Source organism: Cotesia typhae, unplaced genomic scaffold, assembly GCF_013202065.1.
Source record: "Cotesia typhae breed Kobodo isofemale line unplaced genomic scaffold, CoteBio_Ctyphae contig_59, whole genome shotgun sequence".
NCBI lineage: Eukaryota > Metazoa > Arthropoda > Insecta > Hymenoptera > Braconidae > Cotesia > Cotesia typhae.
This window is the reverse complement of record NW_027423761.1, coordinates 1,282,008-1,295,447: the sequence shown is the minus strand read 5'-3', so window position 1 is coordinate 1,295,447 and position 13,440 is coordinate 1,282,008. Positions and strand designations below refer to the sequence as shown.

Sequence of the window (13,440 nt, the reverse complement as noted above, 5' to 3'; positions counted from 1 at the left end):
GAAAATATGAAATAAAAATATAAAATTGTGTTTAAATGTAGATTTTTGAATAACAAAATCCGATCACTGCCCATTAATTTATTTAAAAAATTATTTTCTTACATTTTTAGTAGATTACAATGATTATAATCCAGATATCACCCAGTATAATCCAGATTACACTGATCGTAATCCAGATATCACCCAGTACAATCCAGATTATAATGATTATAATCAAGATATCACCCAGTACAATCCAGATTACACTGAGTATAATCCAGATTATACTGAGTATAATCCAGATTATACTGAGTATAATCCAGATATCACCCAGTATAATCTAGAATTGAAAAAATTCTTTTCAAAAGTCAATGTCATTATTTTTTTGATATACCAAATCTATCCAGATAAACTTTCAAAAGAAAATGAAATGCATTTTATATATTTATAAAATCAACCTTAAATCTAATAAATCTAATCGACTTATGCTTTGTGCTTTAAGAACAGTTTTTTCCGAATTCAATACATTTTATTTCCTGAGCATGGGCAGTGGTCGAATTTCTTTAAAAAAAAAAAAAAAAAAAAAAAAAAAAAAACTATTAAAAAAAACTCACTAGTAAATTTAATTTATTGAAATGCACCAACCTCAAAGAAGGTCTCCGTAAGTCAAGAGTCTCTAGATCAAAGGGTTCTCTTTTGCAGAGTGAGCAGAAAACACATTGCAGTGTATTTCTGAAAGCCTCCCGAAAGTCGCGATTGAAGTAAGCGTAAATAAGTGGATTTAGTGCGGAATTAGTGTAACCGATCCAGAAGACAATGCTGACTACTATTTCCGGACATGGGCATTTGCTGCCGCATAGACTTATACTGACATACCAAAGAAAGAAGGGTAACCAACATAAAATAAATGTACCCATTATTATTCCAAGCGTACGTGCAGCCTTATGTTCTCTCTTCATTTTCATTAAATTTTTGTCTTTGGTCGGCGTGTGCAAATGATCCGTATTTATATCATTAAGCGTAAGCGTTTTAGAAGATCCCCCACTGTTCAATTCCCCGTTAAGATTATTTAAATCACGACTAGATCGATGGCTAAGTAGCATCGCATTGCCCCTTCTGTTGTGCATCTGCTTCTCTTGCTTATTAGCCTCCTTGAATATTGCGAAATACGTCAAGGTCATTATTGTGCAAGGAATCCAAAAGGATATGCTAGAAGACAAAATGGCGTAACCCTCGTTAACTTTAAACTCGCAGACATCCGGATGTAAGTGACGGAAGTTATCGTTGTCACTGGTTGTGTACCATCCATTGAAAATCGGTACAAATGATATGATTGCCGGCGACACCCAGCAAGCCAGCAGCATGTACGCAACAACGCGCTTTGTCATCTTTACTGGGTACTTCAGCGGTGTTACTATCGCACAGTAACGATCCAGGGAGATACACATCAGGTGAAGTATTGAACTCGTGCTGAAGTAGACGTCCAACGAATTCCAAACATCGCACATAAAGTAACCGAACAACCACCGACCCGTAACCTGGACACTTAAATTAAATGTCATTGCAAACATTGCCACCAGCATATCAGCCAGAGCTAGTGACACCACAAAGTAATTTGTCATTACACGCAATTTACGATGACGCATCACTGACACTATCACTAAGAGATTTCCAAATACCGCGGCTATTATTATAAAACCGAGGATACATCCTACTGATACTGATACCGATAAATCCGGCCATGGCGGTGGTGTTGTGTAATTTAAAGTGTTATCGTTAGTCGCACTTGATGAATTCGTTAAGTTTGATGCTGATGGATCCAGTAACGTGTCCGAGGGATTTGGATCCGTTGTCGTCGCCATCCTCAGTTTGAAGACGACGACGACTTGTGACGCAGCTTCTTTTTCTAGGTCTTTTTCTTCTCGTTTTTTTATTTTCTTAGTTGCTTTTTCGTTATTCCTATTCGTATTTTTAGTTTTATTATTTACTTTTTTTAGTTGATACTGATTAAATGTTAGGTGGATTAAGTTACTGATGATGACGCAGCGAGATGGAGAATCGGGATGGCGGCCTTCATCCTCGTCGACGAGCCAGCGCTCGACGAATCGATGACACGGCCAATCTGTGACACTTGCCAGATTTCACGGGCTCACGGACCTTGGATGTTACATTAGCTTGCGTTCTTTATCTGTAATTAAAAATATAAATATCGTCATTTATTTTATAGCGTGATAAATTTTAGGTGCATTAGCACTTTTTTTTTACAGGACATTTTAACTGGGTATTGTTAGAAATTTCGTTGTATTTATAGAATAATGTTTATTTTTCTGGTTAATGGATCAACATTTTTAGTGGATTTTTATTAAACAGCCATAAATAAGGGGGATAATTTATGAATCCTTGTTTTTTTTTTCAGGGTTTATATTTGGGTCAATTATCCTGGAGGTATAGCATTCAACTGGCGGCTCGCTAACGTGGTAGAATTTGTAGAGGTAGAGTATCGTTGAGCTGGAGGCACCCAACATCAAGAATGCAATATGGAATTTTCACATTTGACCTCGTTGATGTGTTTGTGAACGTGGATTAAATTACTTAAACATGTATAGATATCATTTTGCAGTAGCAGTTATTTTTCTTACTCAACAACAATTTAGTACACAGCTCTTAATTTGAATTTTCAACTTTTAAATAGATCGTTTAATTTTAACATCTTTAAGATCCACATTAATCCCCATGAATAATTTTAGATCTACTTTAATTCATAAGTATTTTTTTTTTCTTTTTTTTTTACGATTGTAAAATCATAGTATAATAAAAAAATTATTTTAGTTTTTTGGAGAATGATAAAAATATTTTTAGAAACTTAGAAAGTCAAAAAAATACTTAGGCTTTATTTTTCAGTGATTTGTAGGAAAAAAAGACAATTTATCTCAAATTTTCAGGATTTTTCGCTTAGTCAAAAAAATTGAGATTTTTTTAGTAAAAAAAAATTATGATAAGTTTGTAAAGATTTGTCAATGACTAATTTACATTCACTGATTTTTTAAAATAGACTAACAATTTTTTTTGGACTTATAAATTTATTTTTATAAATTATTAATCAATGTAATAATTAATTTATTAATTTATTTATTTACAAACAATATTTACACCCATTTAAATTATTTTGAACATTATAATAATAATTATTATCTAAAAAATAATTTTTTTTTTATTTATATTTACAGATTTTTTTAAATAGATGCTTAAGAAATATTCCAGGTAAATATTAATATTTTTGATATACTTTATAGGAATAAAAAGACAAAATAAATTTTTTAATATATCCATTGTCTTTTATAAAAAAGGTTTAAGTATTAAAAAAATAAAAACAATTACTAAACACTCGTGTTTTAAGCCCCTATCAATTTATATTTTTTTCGAACGTAATATAAAGTTTTTTGTGGCTTTATTGCAATCATTACGCCTTGAAACAGTACAATATTGTTAAAAACATTTTGACGTAAAAGTTATACGCTGTAAAGTTTTTGTTGTAAAAGAAATAACTTAAATTTTTAATAAAATTTAAGTGAAAGCACTCACAGTACCGATTAAATTATTAAGAGAATTAAACCATAATTTTACAGAGTTTATGTTGGCTGAAAAGTTCAGAAGGAATTTATCGCTTAATAATTTGAAAAGTTTTAATGTAAAATCATAAAACATGTTTAAAAGTTACAATTTTAAGATGATTTTTTATTTACACGGGAATTTTTAATATCTAATTTTTCATTAGTTAGTATCTTGACGTTTTGAGGTGCTTAGACGCTATTTTGACTGATTTTCAATGTAGACCGTGTGAAAAAATTGGCCTAAAATTGTCCTAAAAGAGTCATAAGCTTAGGATCCTAAACGTGACACAATTTAGGACATTTTTATGACAAATTTATGACACCAAACCGAAATGAAATTTCGATTTTAGAAAAATATTGTCGCAATTACTCAGAGAAAAAATATTGTAAAAAGTACTTTTCTGACAATTTTAGGACACTATTATGAATTTTAGGACACTTTTATAATTTTAGGACAATTTTAAAATACTTTTATGAAAATTGTAGGACACTGTTATAAATTTTAGGACACTTATATGATAATTTTAGGACAATTTTAGGACACTACTATGAATTTTAGGACACTTTTATGACAATTTTAGGACAGTTTTAGGACACTATTATGAATTTTAGAACACTTTTATGATAATTTTAGGACAATTTTATGACAATTTTAGGATACTTCTATGACAATTTTAAAATACTTTTATGACAATTTTATGATACTTATGACAATTGTCATAAAAGTGTCCTAAATTGTCCTAAAAGTATCCTAAAAATGTCATAAAATTGTCATAAAAGTATTTTAAAATTGTCATAAAAGTATCTTAATATTGTCCTAAAATTATCATAAAAGTCTCCTAAAATTCATAGTAGTGTCCTAAAATTATCATAGAAGTATCCTAAAATTGTCCTAAAATTATCATAAAAGTGTCCTAAAATTCATAGTATCCCAAAATTGTCATAAAAGTAGCCTAAACTCGTCATAAAAGTTTACTAAAATTCATAAAAGTGTCCTAAAATTATCCTAAAATTGTCATAAAAATTATTTTTGCAATATTTTTTCTCTGAGTAATTGCGATAATATTTTTCTAAAATCGAAATTTCATTTCGGTTTGGTGTCATAAAAATGTCCTAAATTGTGTCACGTTTAGGATCCTAAGCTTATAACTCTTTTAGGACACTTTTTTTTTTACACGGGACGTCTTTTCGCCTTCAAAAACATTTTTCTTTAAAGTCAAAAAGGCTTATAATTTAAGATACGCTTTTTTGGGATTAGCCACATGGAATATTAAAATATAAAAAGACTTTATAAAGTTTTTGATTAAAATAATGAAACTATCTGTTAAATATTAGCGTATTAAATGATAAAAATTACCATTATTTAATACGAAGTACCGAAATAAGAGTGAAAATCCCAAACGACGAGAACATTCATACTTTCACGTCAAACTTATTTATTAACGCCCTAGATTTTCTCTGTAATATCATAATAAATTATGTACTTTCGTGAATCTTTGGTGGTAGGCTATATTGTGCTCCATCTACGTTTACTCTAGAGGAACAAGCCTGTGTAACTGGGTGTAAACTGACAAGCGAGAGAGACCGAGAGAGGGTACGAGATAATAATATGGAGGGTGTCTCGTTCGCTAACAGCTTCTCTTCTCATGGTTTAACTCGTAAGATTAATAGTCTTCGAGGTTTCTCATTCCCTATGCTTGATGTGTAAGTATATAATAAGCTCTTCATCATAACTTGAACTAGTCTTTAAAACTTTCAACAGCCGCAAAATGAATTTTTTTATTACTAAATTTAATTAACAATACTTTACAAACTGTATATTAAATTTTGATCTTCGTTTTCTTTTTTAAACTTTATTGTACATTCTTTTAATTTTCTAAGATAAAATATTTACTATTATTTACATTTTGTTGTTGATTAAAAGCACTTTTATGTTGACGCAAGAACATGGATATAAATTTATGTTTACTATACATACATACATATAACACACACTTTATATTTACTACTTCCGCAGTCATTTTTGCATCAAGTTCCTCTCTTTAATAAAGCGTTTTAACATTTATCTAGAAATAGATGAAGTACTTACTGAGAGAATTATAAAATTACTCGTGGACGATGAATTTTTGCTTATATACTTATTCTTCGACTAATTCGCTTACTGTTCTTTAATTGCTTCTATATATATTGCACTAAGTTAAATACTTGTTAGTCATATTAATCTTAGACAATAAGAAGAAAAAAATTTTTTTTTAAAAGTTGCCATTGTTGTGACAAAAAATTAATCGTTGAAAATTCAACAATTTTATTTTTTAATTAAAAAAAAAAAAAAATTTTTTTTTTTAATTTTTAATTAAAAAAAAAAACGATTTTAAATAGACAACTTGCAAATTTTCATTTAAAATTGTTTTTTCCTAATTTAAAAAACTTTTTTTCATTAATGAATTTACTACATGGAAAAATCAAGATGACACTGGATATCATTCCAGATTATACTCAGTGATATCTGTGGTAAAAAAATTTTCAGATAGTAGCTAGTATAATCCAGATTATACTGGGTGGTGTCTGGATTATACTTACTGTAATCTGGATTATACTGGGTGATATCTGAATTATATTGGGTGATATCTGGATTATACTGGGTGATATCTGGATTATACTGGGTGATATCTGGATTATAATAATTGTAATCTGGATTGTACTGGGTGATATCTGGATTATACTGGGTGATATCTGGATTATAATCATTGTAATCTGGATTATACTCATTGTAATCTGGATTATACTCATTGAAATCTGGATTAAACTAGCTACTATCTGAAATTTTTTTTTCACCACAGATATCACGGAGTATAATCTGGTATGATATCCAGTGTCATCTTGTTCTTTCCGTGGAGGCAAGTTCTTTGGCTAAAATTATTTTTAACAAATTAATTTCTTTTTATAACAATGCCAATTTACTTTCAAAAAAAATTTTTTTTTTTATGGTATTTTTAATAAATATTTTTTTATTATGCAGGTAAGTATACTATCATTTTCTAAAAAAATAACATTTTAAATTTTTAATAAAATTTCATCAATTTAATTGTATAAATTTAAAATTGAGACATTTATTTATAAAATTTAAATTCATATTAAAATTAATTGTGTATCTAATTTAAAATTTTTTTCGGGCTTATGCTTTGTCTGAAATAAAAAATTTTTAAATTAGGAGTCTTTCTTTCATCTACATTTTTTAAAAAATTTAATTATAAAATAATATTTAATTTTTTAATTGTATATATTTTTTCTGCAAGAATAGCTATTATTGAATTTACAAAACATAAAACAAAACTGTAATATATCTAAAAAGCCCAGTCTCATTAAATTGTGTATTGCGTACTCATAAGCATTGTATTTGTTTTACCTTTAGCAATTAAAATTTTTATTCATATTTACACAACTCTCTCCCTATCTCACTTTGCACAAATTAATTGTGCTCAACGCTTTAATTTGTCTGTATAATTTCCGACACAATTGATGATTATTTAAATAGAGAATATGTTTACCTCAACTTGAGTAAATTTACAACAAATAATAATTGTGAATACCGAAAATTGACTGAATTTATTTATAAAAGGATTTTTGTTATTATTGTTATCGCGTTATACGTAAATCTCAGAAAAAAGCCACTACATGATCCGGGAGGTATATGCATCTATAAAAGCCGGATATTGTGTTCGTGATTATGGTAAATCACCGAGAGAGAAAAAAAAAACATTTATGCAAACGTAGATTCGTATAGATGTGTAAGTTGGTAAATATCTGTATTGACACTAAGAATGAAAACAGAAATTACGATAAATAACTTCCATCTATATGTTATGTGTTTATACGATAGTTTGTGGGGATATATCCACGTAGTTGTATTGTAACACGTGAATACTATGCATTTGTAATAATCCAAATGATCCAAGCATTCTTATAAATAAACTGTATAATTCATGATTGCTTAACCGGAACTTTGGACAATCACCGCAATATCAACAAATCATATTCTCAACTATAATATTTATTCGTTTTTTTTTTTTCTATTGATAATGAACTCAAAGTCCTGCAAGGCATTTACGTCAATTTTATTTATTAGATTATTTAAATAAGTCTTCTAATTCTTACAAATTGAAGAAACGGAATTTTTTTGTAAACTTTTTTGGTAAACGGAAAAAAATCAAATTTCGCGGAAATTTTAATATTGGACTATTGTAAATTTTAATATTTGATAGTCGGTTTTTTTAAAAGAAGTTTTAGAGAGAGAGAGAGAGAGAGAGAGATAGGAGGTTGGACTAATTGCTACTTTTACAGTAACCGAAAAAAGAAATCGAAATTTTTCGTCCTATCCGGGAATCGAACCCAGAACTATTTGGTTGGCAGCCAAAGGACTCTCCCTCTACGCTATCCGAAGTAAACTATTACCAAAGTCTTTCAACATTTAGATAAACTCGGAGTCTAGCGCTGTGCACGGCCATCACTCACACTAATTGAAAAACATTCCAATGCGACTATTGTAAAATTTGTTATACTTCTATTGGAAAGATACAGAGGCAGCACTGGACAATTTTAATTTCTCACTTTTTACAATAGTAATATCGCACTTTTTCTAATCGTAAGTTGGAAAATTTCATAAATAAATAGTAAATTTTCTTCTAAAATATTTGACAATTAATACTAATGAAAGTATAGTCCAGTTTTACAATAGTTGTATCGTAAATTTTCCTAGAAATTTTTTTCCGTGTACAACAATTTTTTTTTCTAATTTTTCGTAATATTGTCAGCCTGTATTTCCCTGCAGGCATTAACAATTTAGCCTCAATTAATATCTAAATTTGTCATTAAAGATAAACTTGACTAAAAAAATAATTCAGACGGCCCAGCCCAGGACTCGAACCTGGATCTTTTGGGTATGCGCCAAAGGCTTTACTTATTAAGCTATCCGAAAGTTAAACTATCATCTAGAAAATATTGAAAATTAATATTAATGAAAGTATAGTCCAGCTTTACAATAGTTGTATCGTAAATTTTCCCAAAAATTTTTTTCCGTGTACTTTGAAAACAAAAATTGAAGCTAGAAAAATTTTTATTAAAGTTGCAAAAAAGTCGTGATTATTAAAGCGATAAATTACAATTTTTTGCTACAATAAATTTACCTCAAATTGGCTGGCCTAAATCTTCATTTTGACGTATTATAATCTAGATAAGAGCAAAGACCAAGAAGGTAAAAAATGTCTATGTATATTTGAATGATAAGTACCTTTTATAATATATTAGTTATAATACGATACCTTAATAAAAAAAACTCTAGAGAATATATATATAGAATAGACAAGACTGCATTCTCTTAATTTCCCGCAGCTCCAAGTATTTTATTTTTTATCACAAATGAGAGCAAGCTCTCTTTACTCTCTACTTTATCCTTGTCCTCTTTTCGTTCTACAGCATACTGCATTGTAAGGGATTTCAAGACGTTTAAAAAAATTGTAAAAGCACCGCCGCTAGATAAGCCCGGATTCTTTTAAACTCATCTAATGAAAAAACAAAAATTTTTTTTTTAGTCTATGAAATAGTTTAAAAACAAAATAAAAAAATATTCAAAATAAATTACATAAAAAAAATGGGCTTAGAAAGCTTTCATGCGTATTTCTTTCTTTTTATCATTTTTGTGTGTTACATTAGAAGATAAAAATTCAGATTTTAGTTCATAAAAAATTTATAGCTCTGAAAACTCTTCATATACTTATTTTTAGTCTACATCATATATTTTTTGCTACTAATATTTCCCCGACGTTTTCTCTCTAATTTGGACCATTTTTTTTTTTTATTTGCCTATTTTTACTTTTTTTGTTGCACTTGCTTGCTTTAATTTTCACTCTTTCAGTTTTTCCTTATTTTTAACTTTTTTTATTACTTCTCACTCAGTTATTTCACTCAAATAGTCTTGAAAGTTCGTATTGTTAGACAGGTAATCTACGAAAATAGCCGTAAGGGTTTCCTCTTCTTCAACTGACTATGTAAATTTTTTCACGCGAAGTATGTAGCTCGCATTTATTAAAAAAAAAAAAAATAGTTTAACACGACGAATTTTTGTCGTACAAGTGTTAAATATTAAATATTCTCGCGTGTTGGTCAAACAGAGTGTATTAAATTGTTAAAATTACTTCCGGTTGTAAGTAATAAAAAATAACTTGGAGGAAATTGTTTTCTTGTAATAAATTAAAAAAAAAAAAAAATATTTACTTATCAATAGAAACTTGGTACTTAAAATTAAATTATCGATGCACGGATTCGAATTTCTTCGCTGATAAAAAAACTAATTTAACTTTGCTGGAAAAAAAAAAGTATTTTTATGCTGTGAAAAAAAAGTTGGTATTTCTTTACTAACAATAGGTGGTATTTTGCTTTGTATTATACATATAGAGAAAAGGGGGCAAAATGGGCCGCTTATAAAAAATGTTGAAATCCTTAGTGTTTTTACTTTTTTTTTAGTCCCTTGCCAAATATTTGACCTTAATTTGCTCTGTTCATTAAAAATAAAAAATTGAAAATGTGGGGCAAAATGGGCCACCAGAAAATTTTATTTTATGAGTTTTTCAGCTTGTTTTACTTTTTTTGGCCTTTTACTGAATTTATGGTATTAATTTTTTTGTCTATCGAAAATAAAAAATTGAAAATGTGGGGCAAAATGAGTCGCTTAAAAAAAGCTGGTTTTACTTTTTTTTTAGTCGTTTGCCAAGTATTTGATCATAATTTGCTCTGTTCATTAAAAATAAAAAATTGAAAATGTGGGGCAAAATGGGCCACCAGAAAATTTTTATTTTATGAGTTTTTCAGCTTCAGATTAAAAGAAAATTTTTTACGGTTCAACAAAATTTATAAGAATAAATTAATTTATTAAAAAAATTTTAAATGGTATTAAAATTTTTTAATACTTTTTTTTCGATAAATTTATAACTTAAAAAACATAAAAAAATCAAGCAGAAAATACGCCTAGTAAGAATTGCTATTTTTTTTACCATAAATTTGAATTTACATTCTGAAATTTCGAGTTTCATTTCAAAGTGTCTCACTGTACTAAAGCCTTAAGCTTTCAGTGAATGTTCTATGAGTTGAAAACAACTTTATAAAATTTTAAAACGTTCATTATTTATTTAGAATTTCACTTGCATAATATCGTGTGAAAACGATTAATTATTTAGACGTAAAACTTGCGCCAGCGGATGTTGCATTGCTCGAGAATGGATTCAGACCAAGAATTATAATTTTAATTGGAGAGTGAATCGTATATTCATTGATTTATGCTCCTGCTATTGGCCATAAAAACTTTATGAAAAGCTTACAAGAAAATAAATTCAATGTTTTATACAGTCATATACTTAGACTTTTACGAAAAAAAAATTATGATATTTTTCCATCGGATATTTTTAATGAAAAACACAGTAAAATATAGTAAAGTGATTTTTTTTTACAGAATTTTTTATCTCTAGATCTGGATTTAATTTTATATTATTTTATTTACAGTCTGTTTCGAAAAAGCAAAGTGCACAAGTTACGAAGAACTAGTATATAGAGCGAAGCGATGGAAGAATTTATGAGTGACCTAAGTCGTAAGATAAACTTTATGGAGAGCCTACTTGTAGGTATAAGTATATAATTCATGTACCTTTAGCTTCTGTCCTAGCAAAAAATTAAATTTTTTAGGTATGTTGAAATGAACGATCTTTTATTTTTTTATTTTTTTGCAATAAAAAAATAAAATAATTTTTAACGAAATTATGAAAGTGTCAATTTAAAAAACAAATAATATTGATAGCTTAAAATTAAAAGAAAAATTGGTAAGATTTTGCAAATTTTTTTTTACACTTTAATAGTGCCAGTTGAAAAATTTAAGAAATTAAAATGAATTTTTTTTTAGTTCAGTAGAATTGGAGAAAAAATTTCTTTTGCAAAAAATTGTTAAAAAAATTAGAAAAATTGATTTTTTAAAGTGAGATTTAAAACTAAGGCAGTTGCAGCGGTCAGAAAAAATCGAGTTGATTTTTTTAATCAAAGAGATAGATTTTTGGAAAAATTTGAAAAAAAAAAATTTTTTGAAAAAAAATTTTTTTTTTTTCAAATTTCTTGAAAAATTAAACTTTGAAAAAATTAAGATTTTTGAAAAAAATTTTTTTCATTGAAGAAATGGATAAAAATCGAAAAATTGCTCACAATAGTGATTTTTGCAAAAATAAAGAATTTGAAGCTTCGGGGCACTATGAAAAAAAAATCGCAGCGCTTTGAATTTTTCAGAGATTCTAGGGGACACTTGGATGTTAAAAGTTACCGACGATATCCTTTGTTCATCCATTTTATCCAAAGTTATACCAAGTTATCCAAATATCCTTAATTATGCGAATTTTTGTCGTTTTTTCAGTTAAAGTTTTCAATTCAAAAAAATTTTTTTGACAAAAGCTATTCACGGTATCTCATAGATAATATCGTGTAGTTTTCAAAACCGTCCTTCGATTTCCTATACGATCATTATTTCCAGAGTTATTGATTGTTAAAGTGAAAAAGTACTTTTTTGCTTTGACTGATGATAACTCCATGGCAAATCATCGTACAGGCTTTTTGATTACGTCAAATTGAAGGGCATTAAATTTTCTAAAAAACTTTTCAGCGAAACAATGGAAAAAAATTTTTGAAGCCCGTAGACCTTTTTTAAGACGAGAAAAATTTAGAAAATTTTTTTGTGGTTTTCTTATGATTTCTCCAGACCCGAACATGATAAAAATTTTCATGGTCGTATCTGAAAACTAGACACTTGAAGCTACAATTTGCTTTTTTTTCTGCTGTACGATTATTTTTCTCCGAGTTACAGCTCGTTGAAAATCACCCAAAAATTTCGAATTTTTTTTTTTAAATCCCTTAATTTTTGTGACTAGTGTATAAATTTAACTGTAATAAAATACCTGTCAATAATAGGGTCAATCGTAATGATGATAATAAAATAGGATAAAACATTCAATATTTTCAATTTCTAAAAATAAATACAGCTTTACAATTTTATTAATACGAAAATACCAAAAATTTTTCAATTAATCACAAGCTAAATGGATAAAATAATTATAAATAAAATAATACACAGATAGAAGTAGTTTCAGTTTTAATTTCACGCTCCAAAAAGCCTGGTCGTCAACGAACTGTTTCAACTTTATTCATCGTCCATATTTTAATTACATTACTCTTCAGCGTCAACCCCTCTAGCAGCTCTATAGAGTTTCGCGTTGTACCCCAGCTTAAAATGCAACAAGGAAACTTGTTCATAATTATTTGTTCATCCTTTGTGATACTTTGGAAGCACAAGCTTTCATTAAATGTGTGAAAGCGCACATGCAGTACCGTCCAGGATTTAGTTCAATCTTCTTAAAAAAATTATTAACAGCAAAAAAATAAAACTCGTAATAATTTGTTAAACAAACTAACCTAGAGGCTTTTTAAAATAATAAAATAGAAATATAATTTGTATTAGACTTTGCGTAGCCTCAATCCGCTCCAGGATTACTTGACATAATCCATTTAATGGACCGTTTGAGATTGCATATATCTCGCTCGATGCTATTCAAAACTACTCATTTATCTATTGTAAACGTTTATGTTCACTCTTACTCATTCCTTTTATTCATTCTGCACCACTTAAGTAATCCTTTAACTCCATCTAAAAATCTTATATGTGCAGTTATAATGCTTCATTTATAGTTATCATTTACATTAATAACAATACTCATACATTATTCGCCGTTTATTTAACATGCTACTATTTATTTATTGTTATTGGTTT

General features: G+C 28.2%; 1 protein-coding gene across 2 annotated transcripts in view; it reads right to left on the bottom strand.

The window, feature by feature from the left end:
* The window catches only part of LOC141532341 (octopamine receptor beta-2R), a 52,364-nt gene that overhangs the window by 3,672 nt on the left and 35,252 nt on the right, over positions 1-13,440 (bottom strand). Inside the window, exon 2 of one of the 2 annotated variants that reach the window (XM_074250642.1) lies at positions 594-2,167. In XM_074250642.1, the coding sequence (XP_074106743.1) occupies positions 594-1,841 (1,248 nt within the window). In that variant the 5' untranslated portion in view covers positions 1,842-2,167. The remainder of the gene's footprint in view (positions 1-593; positions 2,168-13,440) is intronic. The other variant, XM_074250641.1, reaches the window with a different exon arrangement.